This window comes from Euleptes europaea, chromosome 6, assembly GCF_029931775.1.
Source record: "Euleptes europaea isolate rEulEur1 chromosome 6, rEulEur1.hap1, whole genome shotgun sequence".
NCBI classification, from domain to species: Eukaryota; Metazoa; Chordata; class Lepidosauria; order Squamata; family Sphaerodactylidae; genus Euleptes; species Euleptes europaea.
Window position 1 is genome coordinate 55619445 of NC_079317.1, and position 20760 is coordinate 55640204.

The 20760-nt window shown below is 43.0% G+C and overlaps 1 protein-coding gene across 1 annotated transcript in view; it reads left to right on the forward strand.

Annotated features, from left to right (window-relative positions):
* The window catches only part of LOC130478731 (cytochrome c oxidase assembly protein COX16 homolog, mitochondrial), a 54837-nt gene that overhangs the window by 9949 nt on the left and 24128 nt on the right, over positions 1-20760 (forward strand). The window contains exon 2 of the mRNA XM_056850920.1: positions 13214-13291. Within this exon, the coding sequence (XP_056706898.1) occupies positions 13214-13291 (78 nt within the window). The remainder of the gene's footprint in view (positions 1-13213; positions 13292-20760) is intronic.

Here is a 20760-nt window from a genome sequence, read left to right on the forward strand (position 1 = left end):
GCAAGTCAAGCCCAGTGCTGCCAGCATCTGAAAGATTTGCCTTGGTCCCAGCTGGTAGCTGTGCAGCTCTGGGAGGGGATGATGGGTCTAAGCCAAGTCAGTTCCTTTCTCCTGCGCTGCTGGTGCTTCGGTTGCCTGGGCAAACATCTGGCCCCAGATGACAAGCAAAATGGCCTGATGTGCTGGTGTGCATGCCAGGTACCTGGAGATTTTGGGGGTGGAGCCTGAGGAGGGCAGAGTTTTGGGAGGGACTTCAATGACGTATAATGCCGTAGAGTTCACCTTCCAAACCTGCCATTTGCTCCAGGTGGACTGATCTCTGTCACCTGGCGATCAGTTGTAATCCCAGGAGATCTCCAGCCACCACCTGGAGGTTGGCAACACTAGGGTTGCCTGCCCCTTTATTAGAGTGTCAGAATAGGATCCAGGATATCCAGGTTGAAATATCCACCCTTCCATGGCTTTTGCTGGGTGACCTTGGGGCAGTGTCTCTCAGCCTAAGCTAACTCACAGGGTGGTTGTGAGGACAAAATACAAATAGAGTTCCTTGGAGGAAGGCTGGGATAAAAACATACTAGTTCAATTTATAGCTTGCATGAGGCATAGTTCACTTTTGCAAACACATGAAGTGTTACACAATTGTTATGAAACAGGACCAGCAGTCTAAAACATGGGTGTGTTACCTAACATTGTAGAGATGAAACATAAATGAAAACAACATCCAGTTAAAAGAGGAAAGGTGGAGGACTAGGTAGAGTTAAAATCAGTGGGCTCAAAAGGATGTAAATGTTGAGGATTTTTATTACAACTGGTTCAATGAGAGATAGGTTTGGGCCACTCCCCAATTGTTCGTGAATTGACAAAGAGGAATAGAGTGACAATTAGTTTTGTAGTGAGCCATCCACTTCCAGTCCCTATCGAGCCCAAGCTCTATTGAGCCCACATGTGCATATGGATGTCAACTCAGTTTAGCATTTGAGGCTCCCTTTGAAAGCTGTTTTTCTTATTCAAGTATGGTGATTTTTAATTTTGTTATTGAATATCCAGGGAGCTTAAAATGTTCCCCTACTTAACGTTTCTGTTTTAAATGTTTGATTAGTTCCCATTTATTTTCATCTGCTGAGAGAGTCAGGTTTGGCTAAAGTAAATGGTAAAGGTTGATGGCGCAGCAATACATACTGGCTATCCCAAACCACAACATTTCTACCTCCAGAAAATACTCTTGAAAAGGTAATTTTTTTTCTTTGCCAGTTCATCAGTAGTTAGGAATGGGGGTGTTTGATTAATTCTTTGTTTTATTCATTTTTTTTTTGCAACTTTCAAACAGGACCACAAACTTTTAACAAGTTTGCTTTTTCAGGAGTTCAAAATTGGATTGAAAATGTTCTGTGCATGCACATTGTAACACTGCTGTCCCCATCCACTTTCCTCATCAATCAATCATTCATTTATATATTTTATTTTGAAAAAAAGTTGTTAAATAAAGCCTAGCATTAAAAAAAATCTTTATAAAAACATTATTTCAGTTCTGCTTGCTATGAAGGAGGGGGCAGCTGCATGGTTTCCCTCTCTGTAGTGTTCCAGCCTGGTCCTTTTGCCTCCCTGCATGACTCCCAAAGTCAAAGTGTGTCTGGGTTTGTTTGTATTCATCGGATTGATGTGTTTTCACACTGCTGTTTGGGACTGGTAGTCCAGTAAGTTCTGAGCATAAGCCAGCATGATGAATGCTACCAACCTTAGAAACCTAGGTGCAGGTGCAAAAGTAGTGTATGCAGTGGATTTTAAATGGTGCCCACAGTGACCTTGAGGTGAATGTAATCCAAGCAAGCCCATAAGCTGTGAGCATGGCATGCACCAGTATTGGCTACCTGAACAGCCACCATGCTGACTGCCAACCCCTATGCAGATGCCCAAAACTGGAAATTGTGTTTGGTTCTGAACCGTGAGCAAATCATCAACACAATTATATTGGAAGTGTTCGAGTTGACACATTATAAGCAAGGTACATTCCGAATTCGGTGACCCACTCTAACTGGAAAGGAGCTAAGTGTTCCATACTTGTGAGAGGGAACAGCCTGATTGCTCTTGAAATTCAAATGTAGTTGGGGTGCTTAGAGGCCTTGTCAGTTTTAGTTAGCCATGGGCCATTCAAAGGAAGCAGCCTCTAAGGTGAATCAGGGATATTGCTAAGCAGTTTGCAGCCCTAGGGGCTTCTCCATCTTGCTCTTGTGTTCAGGCCCCCAAGATATCTTTGCTGTTATCTGTCCCAGGGCCTTGTAGGACTCTCTCTTGTCTTCCCATTCTTTCAACTTTGCTTCCCTATCAACCTTTATCTCCTTTCTTTCTTTCTTTCTTTCTTTCTTTCTTTCTTTCTTTCTTTCTTTCTTTCTTTCTTTCTTTCTTTCTTTCTTTCTTTCTTTCTTTCTTTCTTTCTTTCTTTCTTTCTTTCTTTCTTTCTTTCTTTCTTTCTTTCTTTCTTTCTTTCTTTCTTTCTTTCTTTCTTTCTGCTTCTCTTTTCTCCTGCCACCAATTAACTGGCCAGGAAACTCATTGTCCACCATCTGTCATCTCAGCAAGCTCCTGAATTAATGAATCCTTTGTTCCTATCCTGTTTTTCTTCAATCACAGAACACTGGTTGGCAAAAACGAATCTTCCCTTCCAGGGGAGTGTGTGGTGCTTCCCCTTGCCTGCTTTGTGGAGGCAACTGTAGGACTGATACCAGTTTTCCAACAGTGTATTTGAAGTTGAGATAAAGAGAGTGAAGCCTTTCTTGACCCACCACAACAAACTTCTTCAAGCTGCTGCCGCTGTTAGAATTCCCTTGTTATCAGACTTGGCCAGACATTGTGTGTAATGCAAAATGACAACAGTCTGGTTGACGGAGCCATTTTTGCTCTTGCTTGCACTGTGGAACATATGGTCTGCCTTCCCATTTGAGCATGGTTTTTGCAAAATACCTTCTCTGCATTTATTTTACCCATGCCTTCTAATCAAGAATGGTTTGATCTTTGCAAATAAGGCATTTGAAAACTGAACTTGCCTTGTTCACAATGCCCATTTCTGGAGTTCAGTATCTCCTGTTGATAATTTCTAAACAGAAGTGTTTGGAGTTGCTGTGCATACATTCTGTGGTGGCATTCAGCAGTGCAGTTTGCCAGGTACCTGCTGGTGGTCACAGTTTATTGGCTTGTTTGGATTACATGAGTCCGAGGGTAATCGTAGGGGGATTGGCCAGGATAGGGCAGGATGTAAATCCAATAAAAGTTATTTAAAAAATCAAGCCATATTTAAAATCAACTGCATTTTACACCTATGCAGTTGGTGGCATTAATCATTTGGCAGCATTTATCACGTTGGCATGTGCATGTTCAGAGCTTACTAGAGCAAACTACAGTTCCTAGGTAACAGTATGAAGGACACAAAGTATTTGTGATCCAATGAAGAAGCTTCTGCCAACACAAGCATCCTCTGCTTTGAGAGTGAGGTAGGCAAAGTAGGAAAGGCTGGAATACTAGAAACTATGCATCTTCCCACCCCCAGTGAGTTCTAGGAACCCATAAAAGCACTGATTTTTGTGGGATAATACTTGACTAGGTATGTGGGGGGAAATTGCAAGAAAGCATCACAAGAATATCCTTGTACAGGTGTTTATTATGCAGTTTAGAACAATTTGGGGCATTAAAACATTTTTCAAGTATTTGAGGATGCTCCTCACAATTTACCGCTTAATTTTGATTCAAATAAAGGAATGCTTACCCATCTCTACTTCTAGTTGGCCAAAGGAAACATTTTAAATTATGAACTTTTCATAGAGTTTTTTGCATCCCCAATATCTATTTCTATGAGAGCTGTTGTGGTGCAGTAGTTAGATAATTGGACTAGGATTTGGAGGACCTGTGTTCAGATCCACAGCCTTCCATAAAACGTTATGTGTGACCTTTGACCAGTCGTGCTCTCTCAGCTTAACCCACACAGGGTTGTGAGGACAGAATCAGGAATTATGCTGATAAAAAATACACTTATGTGAGCTCCTTGAAGAACACATGGGATAAAAATAAAGCGTATATGCACAAACCTGGTTGTAACCGTCTAGTGACTGCAGGTCCTGGACACTGGTTTTGCAGTACTGTTCTCCACTTGGGTTTAAATAGTCAGGACACTTGGTTCAAGATAGTCCTTTGTGCAGCAATGTGGCATTGCACCTCTCCATTTAAAATGGTTTTTGGTACAAAGGTTACATTCTCCTGCTTACTATAAAAACTGCTCTAGGATTGGTAGCTTCTGGACAGAGAGCTTGGAATCAAGGTCATCGTATCTAACTTTGGTTCTTGCGAAGCCAGAGAAGCATGAGTCCAGCAAGTGCCACATATAATACCACACATTTGTTACTCTCAGAACGGCTCTTAAGACTCATAAAGTAGGCTAGGCGTTCTTTCTACAACATCAACGGGTTTCCAGAGAGAAAATGGACATGTCAGTCTACATTTTTCTTATTTAACTCAGGTAGCTTTCCAATCTACTGGTTACCTCTATATTGTATCAAAAGTGATGTTTTCTGACAGTGCTAAGTTTTGGTAAAGGACCACCTACTCCCATATGAACTTACTCAGTCACTTTGGTCATCTTTAGAGGTTCTTTGGGGTGCCTTCACTGTCTGAGGCTAGATGGGTGGCAACCTGAGAAAGGGTCTTCTTGGTCTTGGCACCAAAATTATGGAATTTCCTCCCCAAGAGATCCGTCTGTTGCCCTCTATCATTTTATTCTGCCAGTGGGTAAAGATTTACCTGTTTCATCTGCTGCTCCCTCACTGACCCTCCTTCCTGACTGTGCATTTTAATTGTTTTTATATTATGTATTTTTAAAAGCTTGTTTTCATGTTTTTGAGTGTTTGCTGCCTTGGGGACCCTAAGCCAGGGCTGGATTAACCATTAAGCAAAATACGCATGTGCTTAGGGCATCAAGGGAAACAAAAAAAAACTGAAAATCACAATTTTTACTCTTATCCTTTTAAAAAGCATAAGGATGAAGAAAAATTGGGAACTGAGAATAATCACACTGATCACACTAGGCTCAATATATTTTAAAATAATTATTAAATAATTTAATATTAATTGTTGTTTTTTATATATATGGGGGCACCAAAATCTTTTAAGTGCTTAGGGCCTCTAAAGGTCTTAATCCGGCCCTGCCCTAAACTGAAAGTTGAGATAAAAATGTTTTAAATAAAATCACACAAAACTTAAAAGAACCCAAGGGCAATTTAAAAGTTGGATATGTTCAGGAAACAGAACATTTCAAATGCAAAAGGAATAAAGGGTTTGTAGGTCTTATATAGAAAATTTTGGAAAATAACATATGTCTTCTCTGTGTGGGCTGATATGCAGGTACAGCATGTTGAAGTTGCTAATTCAAGGCCAAGAAAAAAGACTTGATGATTACTGTTAAAAAACTTACTTCTTGGTTTAAAACAAATAAAGGGCAGAAGCAAAATTACTTCTTACAAAGATGAGCTCAAGATGACACCTTCAGCATCAGTATGAAGTTTTATTCTGTGGACCAATCAATATGTGTAAGAGGGTCCAAGAAGAGAAGTGACTGGTTTATAGTGTAATTTAAAGAGACACAGTGCTGATACCCATACATTATATCATTCTTGGCTTCATGGAATATTTGACCACAAATAATTGGTGGTCAATTGACAGTATTTTTATGGTCAATTGACTTGCATCCCATCCTTAAAATATGCATGACCCTGTGTGCAACTGCACATTTCCAGGCATTTCACACTTTTTTAGTGGGAGCTTTTCCATATATACAGGACTGTGTATACATGGTAATGCTTCCACATAAGATGAAGGCAGGCAGGACTATCTGGTGTGGTTCCTGAAGCTACTCAAGGGCTGCCTGCAACTAGGCTACCAACTGGCAGGAGACTAACCTGTTGAGAGGGGAGGCTCACCAGTGATGTAACAATGGGGGTTACCGAATTATGTATTCCCAGCGATGTATTAAGAGTTTGAAAATGTTATTAAAAATACTGTTCGCACTTTCTAAGTATTCCCACCGATGTATTAAGAGTCTGAAAACGTTATAAAAAATACTGTTCGCACTTTGTTTGGCCCCTTTAGCTGTGAAGACGTCTTCCAACCATTTTTTAGCTGTGGCATCCAAAAACCCTTTTAAAGCGATGTTTTTTATAACATTTTCAAACTCCTAATACATCGCTGGGAATACATAATGCGGTAACCCCCAATGTCACCAGCAATGCTCTAGCATTTGGTGTAGATTTTTGACCGAACGCTAGAGTGTCACTGGCAATGTAGTGATGCCACCTCAGGCTGGAAATAACATTTTCATTCCAGGACACTGCCAACTCCCCATTCTCCCCATTTTTCTTCTGCTACCCAACTGAGTTGAGCCAAGTTACACTGTGACCACAGGGTTTCTGGGGTCAGTGTTGGCAGGTGAGGTTTGTGGTTGGCGTCTGTTCTGTGAGGAAAAGAAGAGAACAGTGTTAAGAAAGTTGTAGATGGGAATACAATCTTCTCTGTATAGGCTTTATGGCAACAAGTATCTCTAGCCTACTGGGGCATTGAATATATTGTGGCCTTATGAATACTGAATTTGGCCATCCTTGACCAAAAAGATGGTTACATTTCCCAGGTCTCATCTTGTGCCCACGTTTTGGAAGCTTCCTCAAGGCTATTATGGTTGTAGAGCGAGACATATTGGAAAATTTTTGTTGTTGTTTCAGATTATTATTATATGTGTGGGTATGTGTGTGTGTGTATATACACACACATCTTCTGTTCCATCAGACAAAGATGATCTTAATCTTAAAGCTTAAGGGGACAGATTGGTGTATCTCTTCTTCAGGTTGGGATTGAGAAATATTAGTAAACCAGAATATTTTAATGCTGCTGTTCTTGACTAGCAAACTCTTTGGATAGGGCTCCAGTTTCCAGAGCTATTGAAATGAGACCTTTCCCCAGCTCTGAACTGTGTACACTGCACGCATTTTTTAAAAAATACCCCCTGCCCCAAATCTCTTCCATTTCCATCAGAGTAAAATCAAAAGAGAATATTTAATTTGATCTAGTTTGGCGGCTGCACAAATGCATAGCTGGAGGCTTCGGCAGTAACCGATTTAAAGAACGAGGCCTGAAAATTATCATATTCCTTCTTCCAGTTAAAATACTTCATAACATTGTTGCTGCTTTTTTTTTCACTAGTGCGTGATCTGTGTTGCCAGCAGTGAATATTGTGATGTGATTAATTTAGGGATTTATGACAAAGGAGCTATAATTTTGTAATCTGGCTTTCAAAGTCAGTGCTGCAGCATGGAAGGAGTTTCTCTAGCAACAGAGGTGATCTAACATAGCAAACTGCTAGGCAGTGCCAGAAAAATTGCCTCTTGTTATTTTGCTAACCCAGGGGTTGGCTGCTTTGAATTTTGCTGAATAATTTCAGGATGTAAAGAATCTGCAGTTGGACAGCAGATTCTTAGATTAGCAGATGCCCGATTGAATGCATCAGTTGTACGTGGTGATGAGCACTAATATCCTTCACCTACAATGCAGCTTTAGTGGTCAGCTGTGGATTCCATCTGCACATGTTTGTGTTAACATACTTTTTCAGTGAAGGGATTGAAAGTGTCTTTTCAAAATGTCAATTTCTGTATGAAACACTTACTGAGGTTGCTGAGCATATGCGACAGATGGCGTTCTGTGTTACATCCCATGTTTCATTCTACCTTGCATTCAGTGCATGTGTAATTTCATTAAAATGCTGCTTTTGGTGTGCATGCAAGAACTCAGCGACACACTTATCTTGATAAGATAGCAGCTCTGTTGACCTGTATCCAGCACAGTGTGTAAAATCCTGTCTGAGCGATAAGTACAACTGTTGTGTGTTTGTTAAAGGTGACCTTCAAATGGAAAAATCTAGCATTATATCTTTGTATCCTTTGCTGTACAATAACCAGAATTAAGCAGATATAATTCTCCATTGTTTGTGAATCAGGCAGACTGCAAAACATTAAGAGATCCCACCTCTCACATGTAAAAAACCTCTCTGACGGTTTGGTCCAGGGCATAAATGCCTCACATGGAGATTGCCTACAGCTATACCAACTCACTGTTACAAAGCATGTTTCCCCTGGATGAGGGATTGTGGACTGTGTGAAAATGATTTTCTAAGGAAAGCAAGATCATAGCAGAGAGATCCTTGTTCTGGGGGTTATAGCTGATTGGTAAATGGGGTGTGTGTGATGCTGCATGCATGCAGATACATTCTTCAGTTTACAGTCATGATATATAAAGTGGCTAGGTTTTAAGCCACTGGTTCCCAATACTTCATTTCTCAGGGAAGGCCCCACTTGAATGCCTACTAGTTCCACCAAGAGAAAATTGTTGGTTCATCTTCCGTCTTCAGTGCAACCCCACAACAGGACTGTCCATGCGCAGGCCAGCCATGGAATAGACATTTCCAACCTCTCTAGGAACTGAGGGGGCGCCCCTCCCCTCCAGAGCAATCACAGTGGTTTTTCGCACCCAAACTGTCATGTGCTCTGGAGGACCGGCAAACACCCGTCCCCCAGTTCCTTTCTTGCTGTTGCTTGGATAGGAAGTTCACTTACCTCTGTGTGTTTGAACTATTTTTTCTCCATTGTCTCTTACCTGAGGTACTAGAATATTTACTCTCCCTTGCCCATAAAGGTCTGGCTGCTTCTTCAGTCAAGGTTCACCTTGTGGCTATTTCCACAAATCATGATTTAATTGAAGGTTCTTTATTCTCACATAGGTTGGCTCAACGTTTCCTTAAGGGATTGGTTAATGTCCCCCCCACCCCGCACACACACCTAGGCTTGTACCCCAATGGTTGCTCTCATTAGTCCTGTCACAACTTATGGGAGAACCTTTCGAACCATTGGCTTGATGTCCACTGGCTCTTCTGACCAGGAAGGTAGTGTTCCTGGTTGCAGTCACGTCTACCAAGTGAGTCAGCGAGTTGGCTGCACTAAGGGCTGACCCTCCTTTCCTTAAAATCTTTAATGAAAGAGTTATCCTTCACCCCAGTTTAGATTTCTTGCCCTAGGAGATCTCCAAATTTCACCTGGCCTTTATTCCCTGTCCCCCCCTATAAAGCTGAAAAGGCCCTTCGTTCATTGGATGTTAGAAGGGCCCTGCTATATTACATTCACAGATCAATATTCTTTTGTTATTTGGGCCCAAAGAAGGGGACAACTGCATCTCCACAATCACTTTCTAGGTGGGTTGTGGCAGCAATCCGATTAGGGTTGCCAGGTCCCCCTTTGCCACTGGCAGGAGGTTTTTGGGGCGGAGCCTGAGGAGGGTGGGGTTTGGGGAGGGACTTTAATGCCATAGAGCCCAATTGCCAAAGCGGCCATTTTCTCCAAGGGAACTGATCTTTATCGGCTGGAGATCAGTTGTAACAGCAGGAGATCTCCAGCTAGTACCTGGAATTTGTAGAAAACTACTCACTATACTGTTAACAAACAATTGTAGGAAGGAAACAGTAAAGACTCAATTTATATCAAACATTGTATTCAGTGTGACTAAATATGAAACAAAGTGCAACAAAGACAATACAAGTGATACATATAATGTACAAATATATACAAGTTAGTCAAAATTGACAAACAATGAAGTTTTTAGCATAATAGCTCTCTCCAAAGGAAATGAAGACCAAAGAATCCAAATAAAAGGCGTAGGTAAATCGCAAAGGCGAAAGGAAGGAGGAAACGCTATTCCGGATGGTGAAAGCGCTGCGAATATCCGGAATAGCTTTTCCTCCTTCCTTTTGCCTTTGCGATTTACCTATGTCTTTTATTTGGACTCTTTGGTCTTCGTTTCCTTTGGAGAGAGCTATTATGCTAAAAACGTCATTGCTTGTCAATTTTGACTAACTTGTATATATTTGTACATTATATGTATCACTTGTGTTGTATTTGTTGCACTTTGTTTCATATTTAGTCACACTGAATACAATGTTTGATATAAATTGAGTCTTTACTGTTTCCTTCCTACAATTTGGCAACCCTAAATCTGATCCTGCTATGAAGCTGTGGGCAAGCCCTGCCCATGAGATGTCTGTGTCCACTCCGCCGGGGCACACAAGGCTCTTCAGCTGCTTTTCATCAGAGAGTTCTGCTTGTTAACCTCTAGAAGGTGGCAACCTGGGCGGCTGAAGAGATTTTTGTGAAACGTTACATGCTAGACTTGCAATCGAGAAAAGATGTGGAAGTAGGAAAGGCAGTCTCCAGTCTTGTCTCAATGACAGCATCACCCCAACTCCTTTCAGTGAATAGCTTGCTCAAAACCCAATGTGGGGCCGCACTGAAGACAGAAGATGAAAACAGGGTTGTGCTCACCTGTAACTGCTGTTCATTGATGTCTTTTGTGCAGACACACATTCCCTCCTACCCGCTGTGAACTATCCTGTCTGGTTTGTCAAGTTTCATAGTTATTCTTCTAAGAGTTCACAGCTGACAAGCAAGAACTGAGGGGTGGGGGCACTGCTCCTCCAGAGCACATGACGATTTGGGCCAGAAAAACCATTGTGCTTGCTCTGGAGGAGAGCCCCCCCCCCCCGGTTCCTAGGGAAGCTAGAAACTCTTATTCCATGGCTGGCCTGTGAGTGTGCAATCCCAATGTGTGTCTGCAAAGAATACATTGATGAATAACAGTTACAGGTAAGCACAACCCTGTTCTTGTCATTTGCAGTCTGATCAGCATAAGCACACTTTTGCCACTTGGACAGATTACTTTTAAATTAATCTTTATATAATCAGTGAGTCCTCTAAAATTATGCATATTTGTGTGAAATACAAATTGAGCAAAATGCAGATCCCCTCCTGTCTAACTCTCCTAAAGGTGCATCAGTCCTTGCCAGGGAAAGAGGGATATATTATCGAGTGACTAGATGTTTAGAGTGGTTAATCTCCACGAGGGGCCTGGAGATCTCCCAGAATTACAGCTGATCTCCATACTACAGAGATCACTTCCCCTGGAGAGAATGGCTGCTTTGGAGAGTGGACTGTATGGGATTATACCCTGCTGAGGCGGGACGTTTTTGGGGTGGAGCCTGAGGAGGGTGGGGTTTGGGGAGGGACTTTAATGCCATAGAGTCCAATTGCCACAGCTGCCATTTTCTCCAAGGGAACTGATCCCTCCCCTCCTCAAGCCCTGCCTTCCCAGGCCCCACCCCAAATCTCCAGGAATTTCCCAACAAAGAGCTGGCAAACCTGTAAGAAGTTGCATTTCTTGTCATGAAAAAAATGTGGCATGATACATTTCTGTGACTCAGTGGAATGAAATCGCACTCAAACAAACAGTAGGCACATATAAGTCCCATTGGTATTTACCTGGTGGATTGTGACTGTGTCACAACCTTACCTGAGCTATGTCAAACCAACGGCAGCACTGCCATTTTGGACAGCAAAGGAAAGATGTGGAGAGAAAAAGGAAGAGGCCAAATCTACATAGTTAAAAGTAATATATAAAAAGTTATAAATGTACACCCTGTTGTAGCTTGGGATTGATACTTGGTCCTGGGTCTCGAAAGGTAGAAAGCCAGTTTTATATTCAATGGGACATAAATCCCTTTGGTTTCACTGAGACAACTTCCTTGGGAGCGCACACACACAGTGCTTCATTTAGTCTTTGAAAGTGACAAAAGAGACAAACTTACAGTTTGATTAGGTGTGCTTTGGAAATCCTAGTCGATTGGGGTTGATATTTATCATGTGATGGTTACAATGCCAGTAAAAAAAGGTAAAGGTCCCCTGTGCAAGCACCGGGTCATTCCTGACCCATGGGGCGACGTCACATCCCGACGTTTTCTAGGCAGACTTTGTTTTGCGGGGTGGTTTTGCCAGTGCCTTCCCCAGTAGCCAATGCCAGTAGCCAATCAGATTTCCACTAGAAAATAGATTTCAAAAAATAGTGAAGGCTATACAACCCCACCTACTGTGGTAAAACAAACAGTAGCAGTTGCTGTTGCTTCGAAGACTTCCTGTGTAACTGAATCAGAATCCACAAGGAGAGTCAGTGGCTGTTTTCCTCTTTGTCAAATGTGTGTTGACAGTCAACAGGTGTGGTAAAATTTAGAACTTCTCAATTACTAGGACAGTCTTTATGGTGTATTAACATATTTGTTTTTCAGGTTTGTCAGGTAGTAGGGCTCGCTATGGGTTAGAAGCTAGAAATAGACGCTTGCGTTTTATGACATGTCTCTGCCATAAAAAAAGTCATTTTGCTATTTTCTTCATGCTGATGTGCCCATTCCTCCCTTTTCATTGCTCCTATTCATGAGTCTCAGTGGCTTGGAGCAAGTGGCAGCAGAACTAATGAAGATGTAGGTGCAGCAGGGATTGATTTCTCCAGCTACATAACAACACGCCGTAGGATTGTGGTTCCAATCTGCTGGCTGTTCCAGAAGCTTAATTGGGTCCTTTTCACCTTGGAACCAGAATGAGCCTACTGAGAATTGTTGTTTCACTTGTTAAAGTTTGAAAACAGTGAGAAGAAGTCTCAGGGCTATGATGTGAAAGCTCCCCTGATGCTGATTTAAGGAGAAGGCATGTGGAGAGGGAGAGATTTGAGCAAGGGAATGTGCAGTGGTAGGAATGCTGAAAGGCACTGGAGGTATAGAAAACATTGGTCTTCCAAAAGCCTTCTGTGCACAAGTGAGACACTGCTACATTTTTGAGTGTGAGATAGGTGCCCCACCCACCTAACACAGTTGGTCGTATCAGATAGTCATGGCAGCCAAAGTAAACTTCTTCCCTGGTGCAGGATCCTTTCACACATCTCTGTTTCTCCCACCCACTCAAAACACACACCTTGTTTAATCAGACATGTTAAGCTCTGACATTAGCATCTTTGCCTTTGAAGGCAATTGTGGGACTGACATGCTGTCTTAATATGGTGCCTTTCAATTGTATCAACTTTTTGCACATACCAGGAATCCTTCCAATACAGTGTAAGGTGGGTCATTGTATTGTCCCCATGTTGCTGCTGAGGATAGGGGTTCAGCACAGCTTTCCCAAGGACTTCCAGTAAGTGAACTTGAACTTGGCTTCACTCGTAGCCGTTTCTCTAAGATAGCTTCTCAGCATCGTATATAAAGTTATGTGTTCTACTTTGCCATTCTGATTATTTTTGTTGTTATTCTCCATAAATATTTCAGCTGCTTATCATTGGAGGTTCTTTTGGACTCCGTGAGTTTGCCCAGATTCGCTATGATGCTTACAAGCTACACAGCAAGGTAAGCAGGTGCTTCTCCTTCTCCTTTCGAAAAGCACAAGTCCCAGGGGAAAACTGTATATGTTGGATTATGGGGAATAATGTGCATATACTTGGACTTTGCCTGCTCATGTGTTTATGCTAGGGTTGCCAGGTCCCTCTTCACCACCAGCGGGAGGTTTTTGGGGTGGAGTCTGAAGAGGGCAGGATTTGGGGAGGGGAGGGACTTAGATGCCATAGAGTCCAGTTGCCAAAGCGGCCATTTTCTCCAGGTGAATTGATCTCTATCGGCTGGAAATCAGTTGTAATAGCAGGAGCTCTCCAGCTAGTACTTGGAGGTTGGCAACCCTAGCTTACTCTAAGGTGTGTTTATGTCAAAATATTTAAAAGTACTCCCCCCACCCCACAGCAGCTGTGATGTCGATATGCTCATATGCACGATGCCGGGGAAAAAGTCTGCCTATGTCAGTTGGAACATAAAGTCTGCCTCATAGCAGTGCCTAGCATTCTAGCCCATTTTGAGCAAAGAAACAGCTTCAGAGCAGTGAGATAGAAGAGCTGTCCGAGTCTCAGTGGTGTCTTCTCCAGTGACATTTCTTGATGTGCCCTGTTCCCAGAAATTATGAGGTTACGCTTGTTATTGCCTGCTCTGAGACGATCCTGCCTTGCAAATCTGGGAACCTCCAGCTTTTCTTATGCTCATTCACTGGAATGCACATTTTTTTTGGTTTTGACTTTTAAAAGCTCTGTAGGTTCTTCAAATGCCCCAGTGTTTTAGTGGTATGTGCAGTGGGTCAGTATGGTATGATGTGGCTTTTCTCTCCGCTTGGTTGGCAAAGGGACCAACTTTAGCAAAACTGGTGAGAATGCATACAAAGGGAAGGTTGGTTGGTACAGAATGCTTTCAAGAATTTATTTATTTAAAACCCTTCTATGCTGCCTTTCTCCTCATGAGAAGGACCAAAGAATAAATATTTTGGAATTCTTTCAAGCTGAAATTACAATTTATGGTTGCAAAACCCAAGTAATAGGGTAACAGGGCTAATAAGAAGGGTGTCTGCAAAGTACCGTGCAAAAAACTATTCATTGTCTTCTAATATACAATAATTTAATAGGGCTGTGTGAGATTTACTGGAGGGCATTTTCCCTTCTCTGCATGCACACACACACACACACGTGTACCTGAAGTCTATTGCAGAATTGGCTTTCCTGACTATTTGAATTTTTATTTAAAAGGAAGTTTCTAATCCTTATGATTGTGGCATTAGGTTTGAAATATATAGGTAGTATCTGTTGAGGCTTCAAAAAACAGTCTTTGTAATTAGAATGAAGTATGAAGATTTTGTTCATGCCAATTTGTATTATTTGGTCTGAGCACTAAAATCAGATTTACTTGACATTTCTTGGATTTTTTTTTTAGGGCACCCTATATTCTAATTCCTGAATATAAAACTAAGCAAAGTTACGTTTCCCATACCACAAATTCAGAATGTTTACATTTTGCTGAGCTCTACAATGAAACTTCATTGTGGCTTGGTTTAGATGTTGTGTGAAGCCTTGGTTTAATTAAATGACTATGGTTAGTGTGATTGTCTGAATGCAAGATGTGCTTGTAACTGTGGTTGATTAGGGTCAGGGAAATCAGTTGGAAACCATGGCCCAAAGTTGATATGTTAGCCACAGTACTTTTAACTATGGCTTCATGTGATGTACAGATGTGAACATCCCGGCTTGTTCCCTGGTGCTGCCCTGCCAGCCAGGAAACCAGTTGGGCCTCAGGGAGGGGAATAGTGAAGGCAATGGAGCCAGCATTTGTTGTGGGAAACCAGAATCTGAACATGGGACAGATCCTGGCTTTACAATGCTTTCTTGTTATGTGTGGCCTGAGCCAAATGTTGAGGAGCAAGGCTGCAGTTTACTCCCAGAGTGGCAGGCTCTTGGTTCTGCATGTTTGTTTCCACATAGGCCCCTCTGGATTAAAACATATTTTGCCTTTGTATGGCATTCAGAAGGAAAAGTCCAAAGGAATCCTAATAAACAATGGGGGGAAAACATGACCAGTTCTTTCAAGACTTAGGTTGCAATCCTAAGAATATTTTCCTGGAAGGAAGCCTCACTAAATAAATGGGATTTACTACTGAGTAGATCTGTTTAAGATTGCTCTCTTTGCCTTGACAGACCAATTTTCAAAAGGTTACAGAAGAGCACAATCATTTCCCCCCCCCTTTGTGACTGCATAGTGCCAAAGATGTAGAAAAGGATCTGTTTGTAACCTAACTTAGAGGTAAGGATCCGTTTAACACTTTGTGCTCAAAACAGATTGCTTTAAATTTTTTGCTGCTCCTCAGAAATTGACCAGATAGGTTACCTTGGTGAGGCATCTCTAAATTAAATTATTCACTTTTTGGGCTTAGAAAAATGTGGGGATATTAGCTCCTCGTCCTTAAAGAAAAAACAGATCGCCATTTGGTAGTGAACAGAATTTCCTGGTGGGTTACACAATTAAGAGAAGCAGAAGAAGAGGAGGAGGAGGAGGAGAAGCATGTCTAATTAGATGGTACTTGGGCACTGGTGATAAGAGAGGGAGCCTTATGACCTGTTCTGTGACACAAATTGTTAGTGAAACTAGCCTTGTCCTTGGACCCGAACAGCCAAGGAAGCGTTTCTGACGTTTACAGGACAGTCGTTGTGTGTTAAAACTTCCAATAAGGGAATGGCGAAGCATCCCCACCTCTGTTGTTGGACTTCACAGAATAATTAGGTTGTCTTGTCTAGCTAGACTTTTTACATTTAATAGGCTTTCAGTAAACTAATTGCAGTGTCTTCATGTGGCTGAAAATTGATGGTGATCCCTGCTCATTTTTTTCTCCTCTTCTTATTAAGCAGGTCAGATAGGCCTGGACTCTGAGTGTAATGAAGATAAACCTTTGCTAATTTCTTTGTGTAAGTTGATTTTCAGAGACTAAATTCATCAGTGAGTCAACTTAGTTACAAGTCCTGATTTTTTGTGTGTGTAAAGAATCCCTGTGAAGCATCATTTAGCACGTTCAAGGTTTGTGAGTGGTAAACATTTGTAAGCACTATTTTTAAAAAGCCCTTACTGTTATTCATCAGGGTATACTAACAAAAGAACAATTTCTTTAATTTAAACAGATTTTGCTTTCAGAGAAGTTCATTACTGCATGGCCCAGTTGGTGGAAGGTTTGATGCAGTGGCATAATTAATACAGCAATTCTAGTTTTTCCACTGGTGCAGAATTGGATGATGATATAAATAGCTTTGCTCCTGGCAAATAATCCTGCAGTCTATTTGAGCCTTGGTTTTGAACCGTGCTGGAACACAGCAGAAAGAGGACTGAAGGGGTATGTGAGCTTTTAAAAAACCACGCAGTTGCTATCGCTGCTGTTTGCCCTTTTGGGGGCTCTGGGAGTACTGATGGGGTGCACGTCTGTTTCTCCAACAGGGCAAATAGCACCTCCCTGGGACTATTTCAGATTGGGCAAATGACACAGGGGAAAGCTTAAGCCTCTTGTCCTTATGCACCTGGTTCACTTGGTCAGTCTCTTTTGCACAGACGCCAGCGCAGTACCACCATCTCAGCAACACATGGAAATGTTCTGGAATGGTTTTCCATAGTTACATCTTCATAAGAACATAAGAAAGGCCATGCTGGATCAGACCAAGGCCCATCAAGTCCAGCAGTTTGTTCACATGTTGGCCAACCAGGTGCCTCTAGGAAGCCCACAAACAAGATGACTGCTGCAGAATTGTCCTGCCTGTGTACCAAAGCACCTAATAAAACAGGCATGCTCCTCTGATCCTGGAGAGAATAGGTATGCATCATGACTAGTATCCATTTTTACTAGTAGCCATGGATAGACCTCTCCTCCATGAATATGTTCACTCCCCTCTTAAAGCCTTCCAAGTTGGCAGCCATCACCACATCCTGGGGCAGGGAGTTCAACTATTTAACTATGAGTAGTGTGAAGAAATACTTCCTTCAGCAGTTCCCATGACGGAGTTGAAGAAAGTGCTGCCATAATCATGAAAATTACTGTAGGCTATTTTTGGTTTTGTTGATTATAACCTATTGGAATAGGTTCCCTGGGCTACTTAGTGTTTCCAGCAAGAGCTTGTCTTCTGGTTTCATTGCCTGGACCCCTTTGTGGGTCATGAACTCACGAGCTGTGACCCAAGCTTGGATCTTACGCCATCTGAATGCAATGACACTTGTGGAAGGGAACTTTTAGACTCCTTCCCTCCTGCCGTTCCCCTGGAATCCTGCCCCCTGGGAGTTGGTGGACCTTCAGGAACAGCATAGTAGGCAAAAGTGGGGGGTCTGCAATGGCAGAGGGGAATCAGCTCAAATGGCTCCTCCCCTCTTACAACAGTGGAAGTGGCATCCAACGAGACCCAGCGTAGTGTAGTGGTTAGGAGTGGTGGACTCCTGGGTTTGATTTCTCACTCCTCCACATGAGCAGCGGACTCTAATCTGGTGAACTGAGTTTATTTCCCCACTCCTACACATGAAGCCAGCTGGGTGACCTTGGGCTAGTCACAGTTCTCTCTGAACTCTCTCAGTCCCACCTACCTTGCAAGGTGTCTGCTGTGGGGAGAGGAAGGTGAATGTAAGCCGGTTTGATTCTCCTTAAAAAGAGGAAATCCGCATATAAAAGCCAACTCTTCTTCATCCACATGCAGAAAACACTCTTAGGAAGGGCCAGTCCTGATCCAAAGTGTGGAGCCTGCATTGGCTGCCCACACCTCTATTCTTTATGATTTTTTTTGAGAGGTGAAGTAGAAAACACTTTTGTTAGACATTTTGCCCACGCAAAATGAGCACCCCCTCCCTCTGATAGTCCTTGAGGAAACATCTGCTCAAAGACATCTTGACCTCTTGGATCTTTACGCAGAATTCATTTTGAGGGCAGCGAAAGAGCATTTAACCTTTTATGGGGAAAGCTTAATGAAGGACAGGGATGCACTCGTGACGAGGTCTTATGCGGAGAGACTGAAATAATTTCAGGCAACAAAATGAAGTCGCCTCCAAGCACTCAGTGATGTCATCCATTTATTTGAGGCAGTTACTCAGACTTGCTTTTATACGGCAGAGGCTTTAGAGCAAGGGCCTTTCTGTCCACAGAAGAATGTGAAAAGGATCGTGGTGATGCAGCTGCAGAAAAGGTTAGAGCAGTTTGGGCTGCTCTAACAGAAGCAGGGAACTCAAGTGACAAAAAGTAATAGTTCCACTCCACCCCCTGCAAGACACATCCTCATCCATAGTACAGTGTTGGGTTCAGGGTGTCAAACTTTAAGGAAGATGTAGCCAAATTTGAACAGGTTTACAAGAAGGTCGTTCCCTAGCTAGGGGGTTGTGGGGCCTGGGACAAGTTCATCCCAATCCCAAGCCATTTCCAATCGCCTGCGCAAGATCCCGCATAGCCCCCGCCACCCCAATTTAGGACTGCAAGTGCATTGTGACACAATGCTTTCAGCCCCATGCCACTGCCGATCATCTGGACAGCTGGCTCCACATAGACCCTACTGCCCAGGTGATTGGGGGTTTCTCTCCCTGCCCCTTTCCCCAAGCACAGGGTCTAGGGTGGTTACTCTGATTTGCTCCACTAAAGGGACATCTCCGTTTGGGAGTCGGGAAAACATGTGTGATGAGGAAAGATTGAAGGAATTAGGCACATTTAGCCTGGAGAAGAGGAGAGATATGATACCTGGAGGGTTGTCCCATGGAAGACGACAAAGACTTGTTCTTTGTTGCTCCAGAGGCCAAGATAAGATTTAAAGGGCTTAGGTTACTGCAAGGTAGATTTTTATTGAGCAATGTCCTAATGGTAAGAGCAGTCTGGTAATGAAACCAATTACCTGAGAGGGCTTTCCTTTCCTGGAGGGTTTCATTCAGAGATTGGACAGCCATTTGTCAGATGCTCTTGTTTCAGATTTCCTGCACTGAACAGGGAGTTGGACTAGATGGCCTACAAGACTCTTCCTGTTCTAGGACTCTTTGAAATCCAGGTGATATTTTATGATTCACTGTGAGTTCTCAGTGACCGCTGAGGTCACCAAACAGTTTGCAAGCAACAACACTCTTGGCAAGTTTATTCACGTTATCACCGGATCAGTTCGACTGGTGGAAATAAAGTACATGAATGCGTGACAGTGGTATGAAGAGCAATTGTTTGCAGATGCAACTTTTTCACTCTTGAGAGGCTGTGCTTTCAAAAATGGCCTCTTTGTTTATTTAAAGAATTTATATCCCGCCTTTCTGCCCTCACAAAGGCCACCAAGGCAGCTAACAATTTAAAACATGCATGATAAAATCATATTTTAAAACCATCAAATCAACCCTCCCCACATACATCATTAAAGCAAATTGAAACACACACGCACACACACAACTTTTAGAGCCCTCTCCTCCTTTTTGTCTGGCAACTCTAAGCATCTCTGATTTCTCCCTGCCCCAGCAAGGCAATTGATGATACTATAGCCATCCGAATCATTATCTGGCATCATGGCTGGCTGTTACTTGTTCCCAGTGATGCATTTCATTCTTAGAGCAGGGAGAAGATGTGTGTGTCCTATTGAAACCCTGCATGCAGCAGCAACACTGTAAGCACCATGCTCCTGCATTTGTTGGAACTGTGCTCCTCTACCCAACAGGTGACAGGTGCTTCCAGCCTCTGATTGTGTTGATCCATCTGTCAGGTGGGGGGCAGTAGGATGGGGATGCCCGGTGCTGTGGTCATGAACACAGCAAAAGATACTTGGCCTGCTGACCGGCTTGCAATACTCTAGACCAGGGGTCGCCAAACTCATTAGTCAAGAGAGCCAAATATCAACAGTACAACGATTGAGATTTCTTTTGAGAGCCAATTTTTTTAAACTCAAACTATATAGGTAGGTACACTGTTTATTAACTTAATAAACTTTAATTAAAATTTAGCAGAAGTGGAAACCAGTAGAGCACCTACTGCACAGTGGGGTGGTGAATGGCTGTGGGAAGAGTGTAAACCCATCCCCCCGGTTCCTTTTGAAAGAGGCACAAAGTAGCAGGAAGAGGGGAAACCTGTAGTAATAGGCCAGGGGAGGGCTAATAATTGCCAGACAAAAAGGCCCACTGTTTTCTCCCCACCACCACCATCACCCAGTGAGGGTCCAGATGTCCAGGGATCCCAGGCACAGAGGAAGAGGCCAGCAGGTCCCCGGTCTGTGTGTGTTCCATGCAAACAAACAAGGGGGAGATGCACAGTCCATCCTTCCTTCCCCCCGCCACGGACATGCCAGTTCCCTCCTGGCCAGAGGGAGGGGCAGGTGCTCACCCCCCCCCCACTATTCTGGGACCGACGGGCTCCAGATTCAGGGCAGGCAGGCGGGTGCCCGGGCAAGGTGGCTTGGCTGGAGGAGCCCCCCCCCCCCAGCTGGGGGGCAGGCAGGCAGGGCTGCGCGCCCAGGCGGCTTCCACGGGGGGGGGGGAAAGGA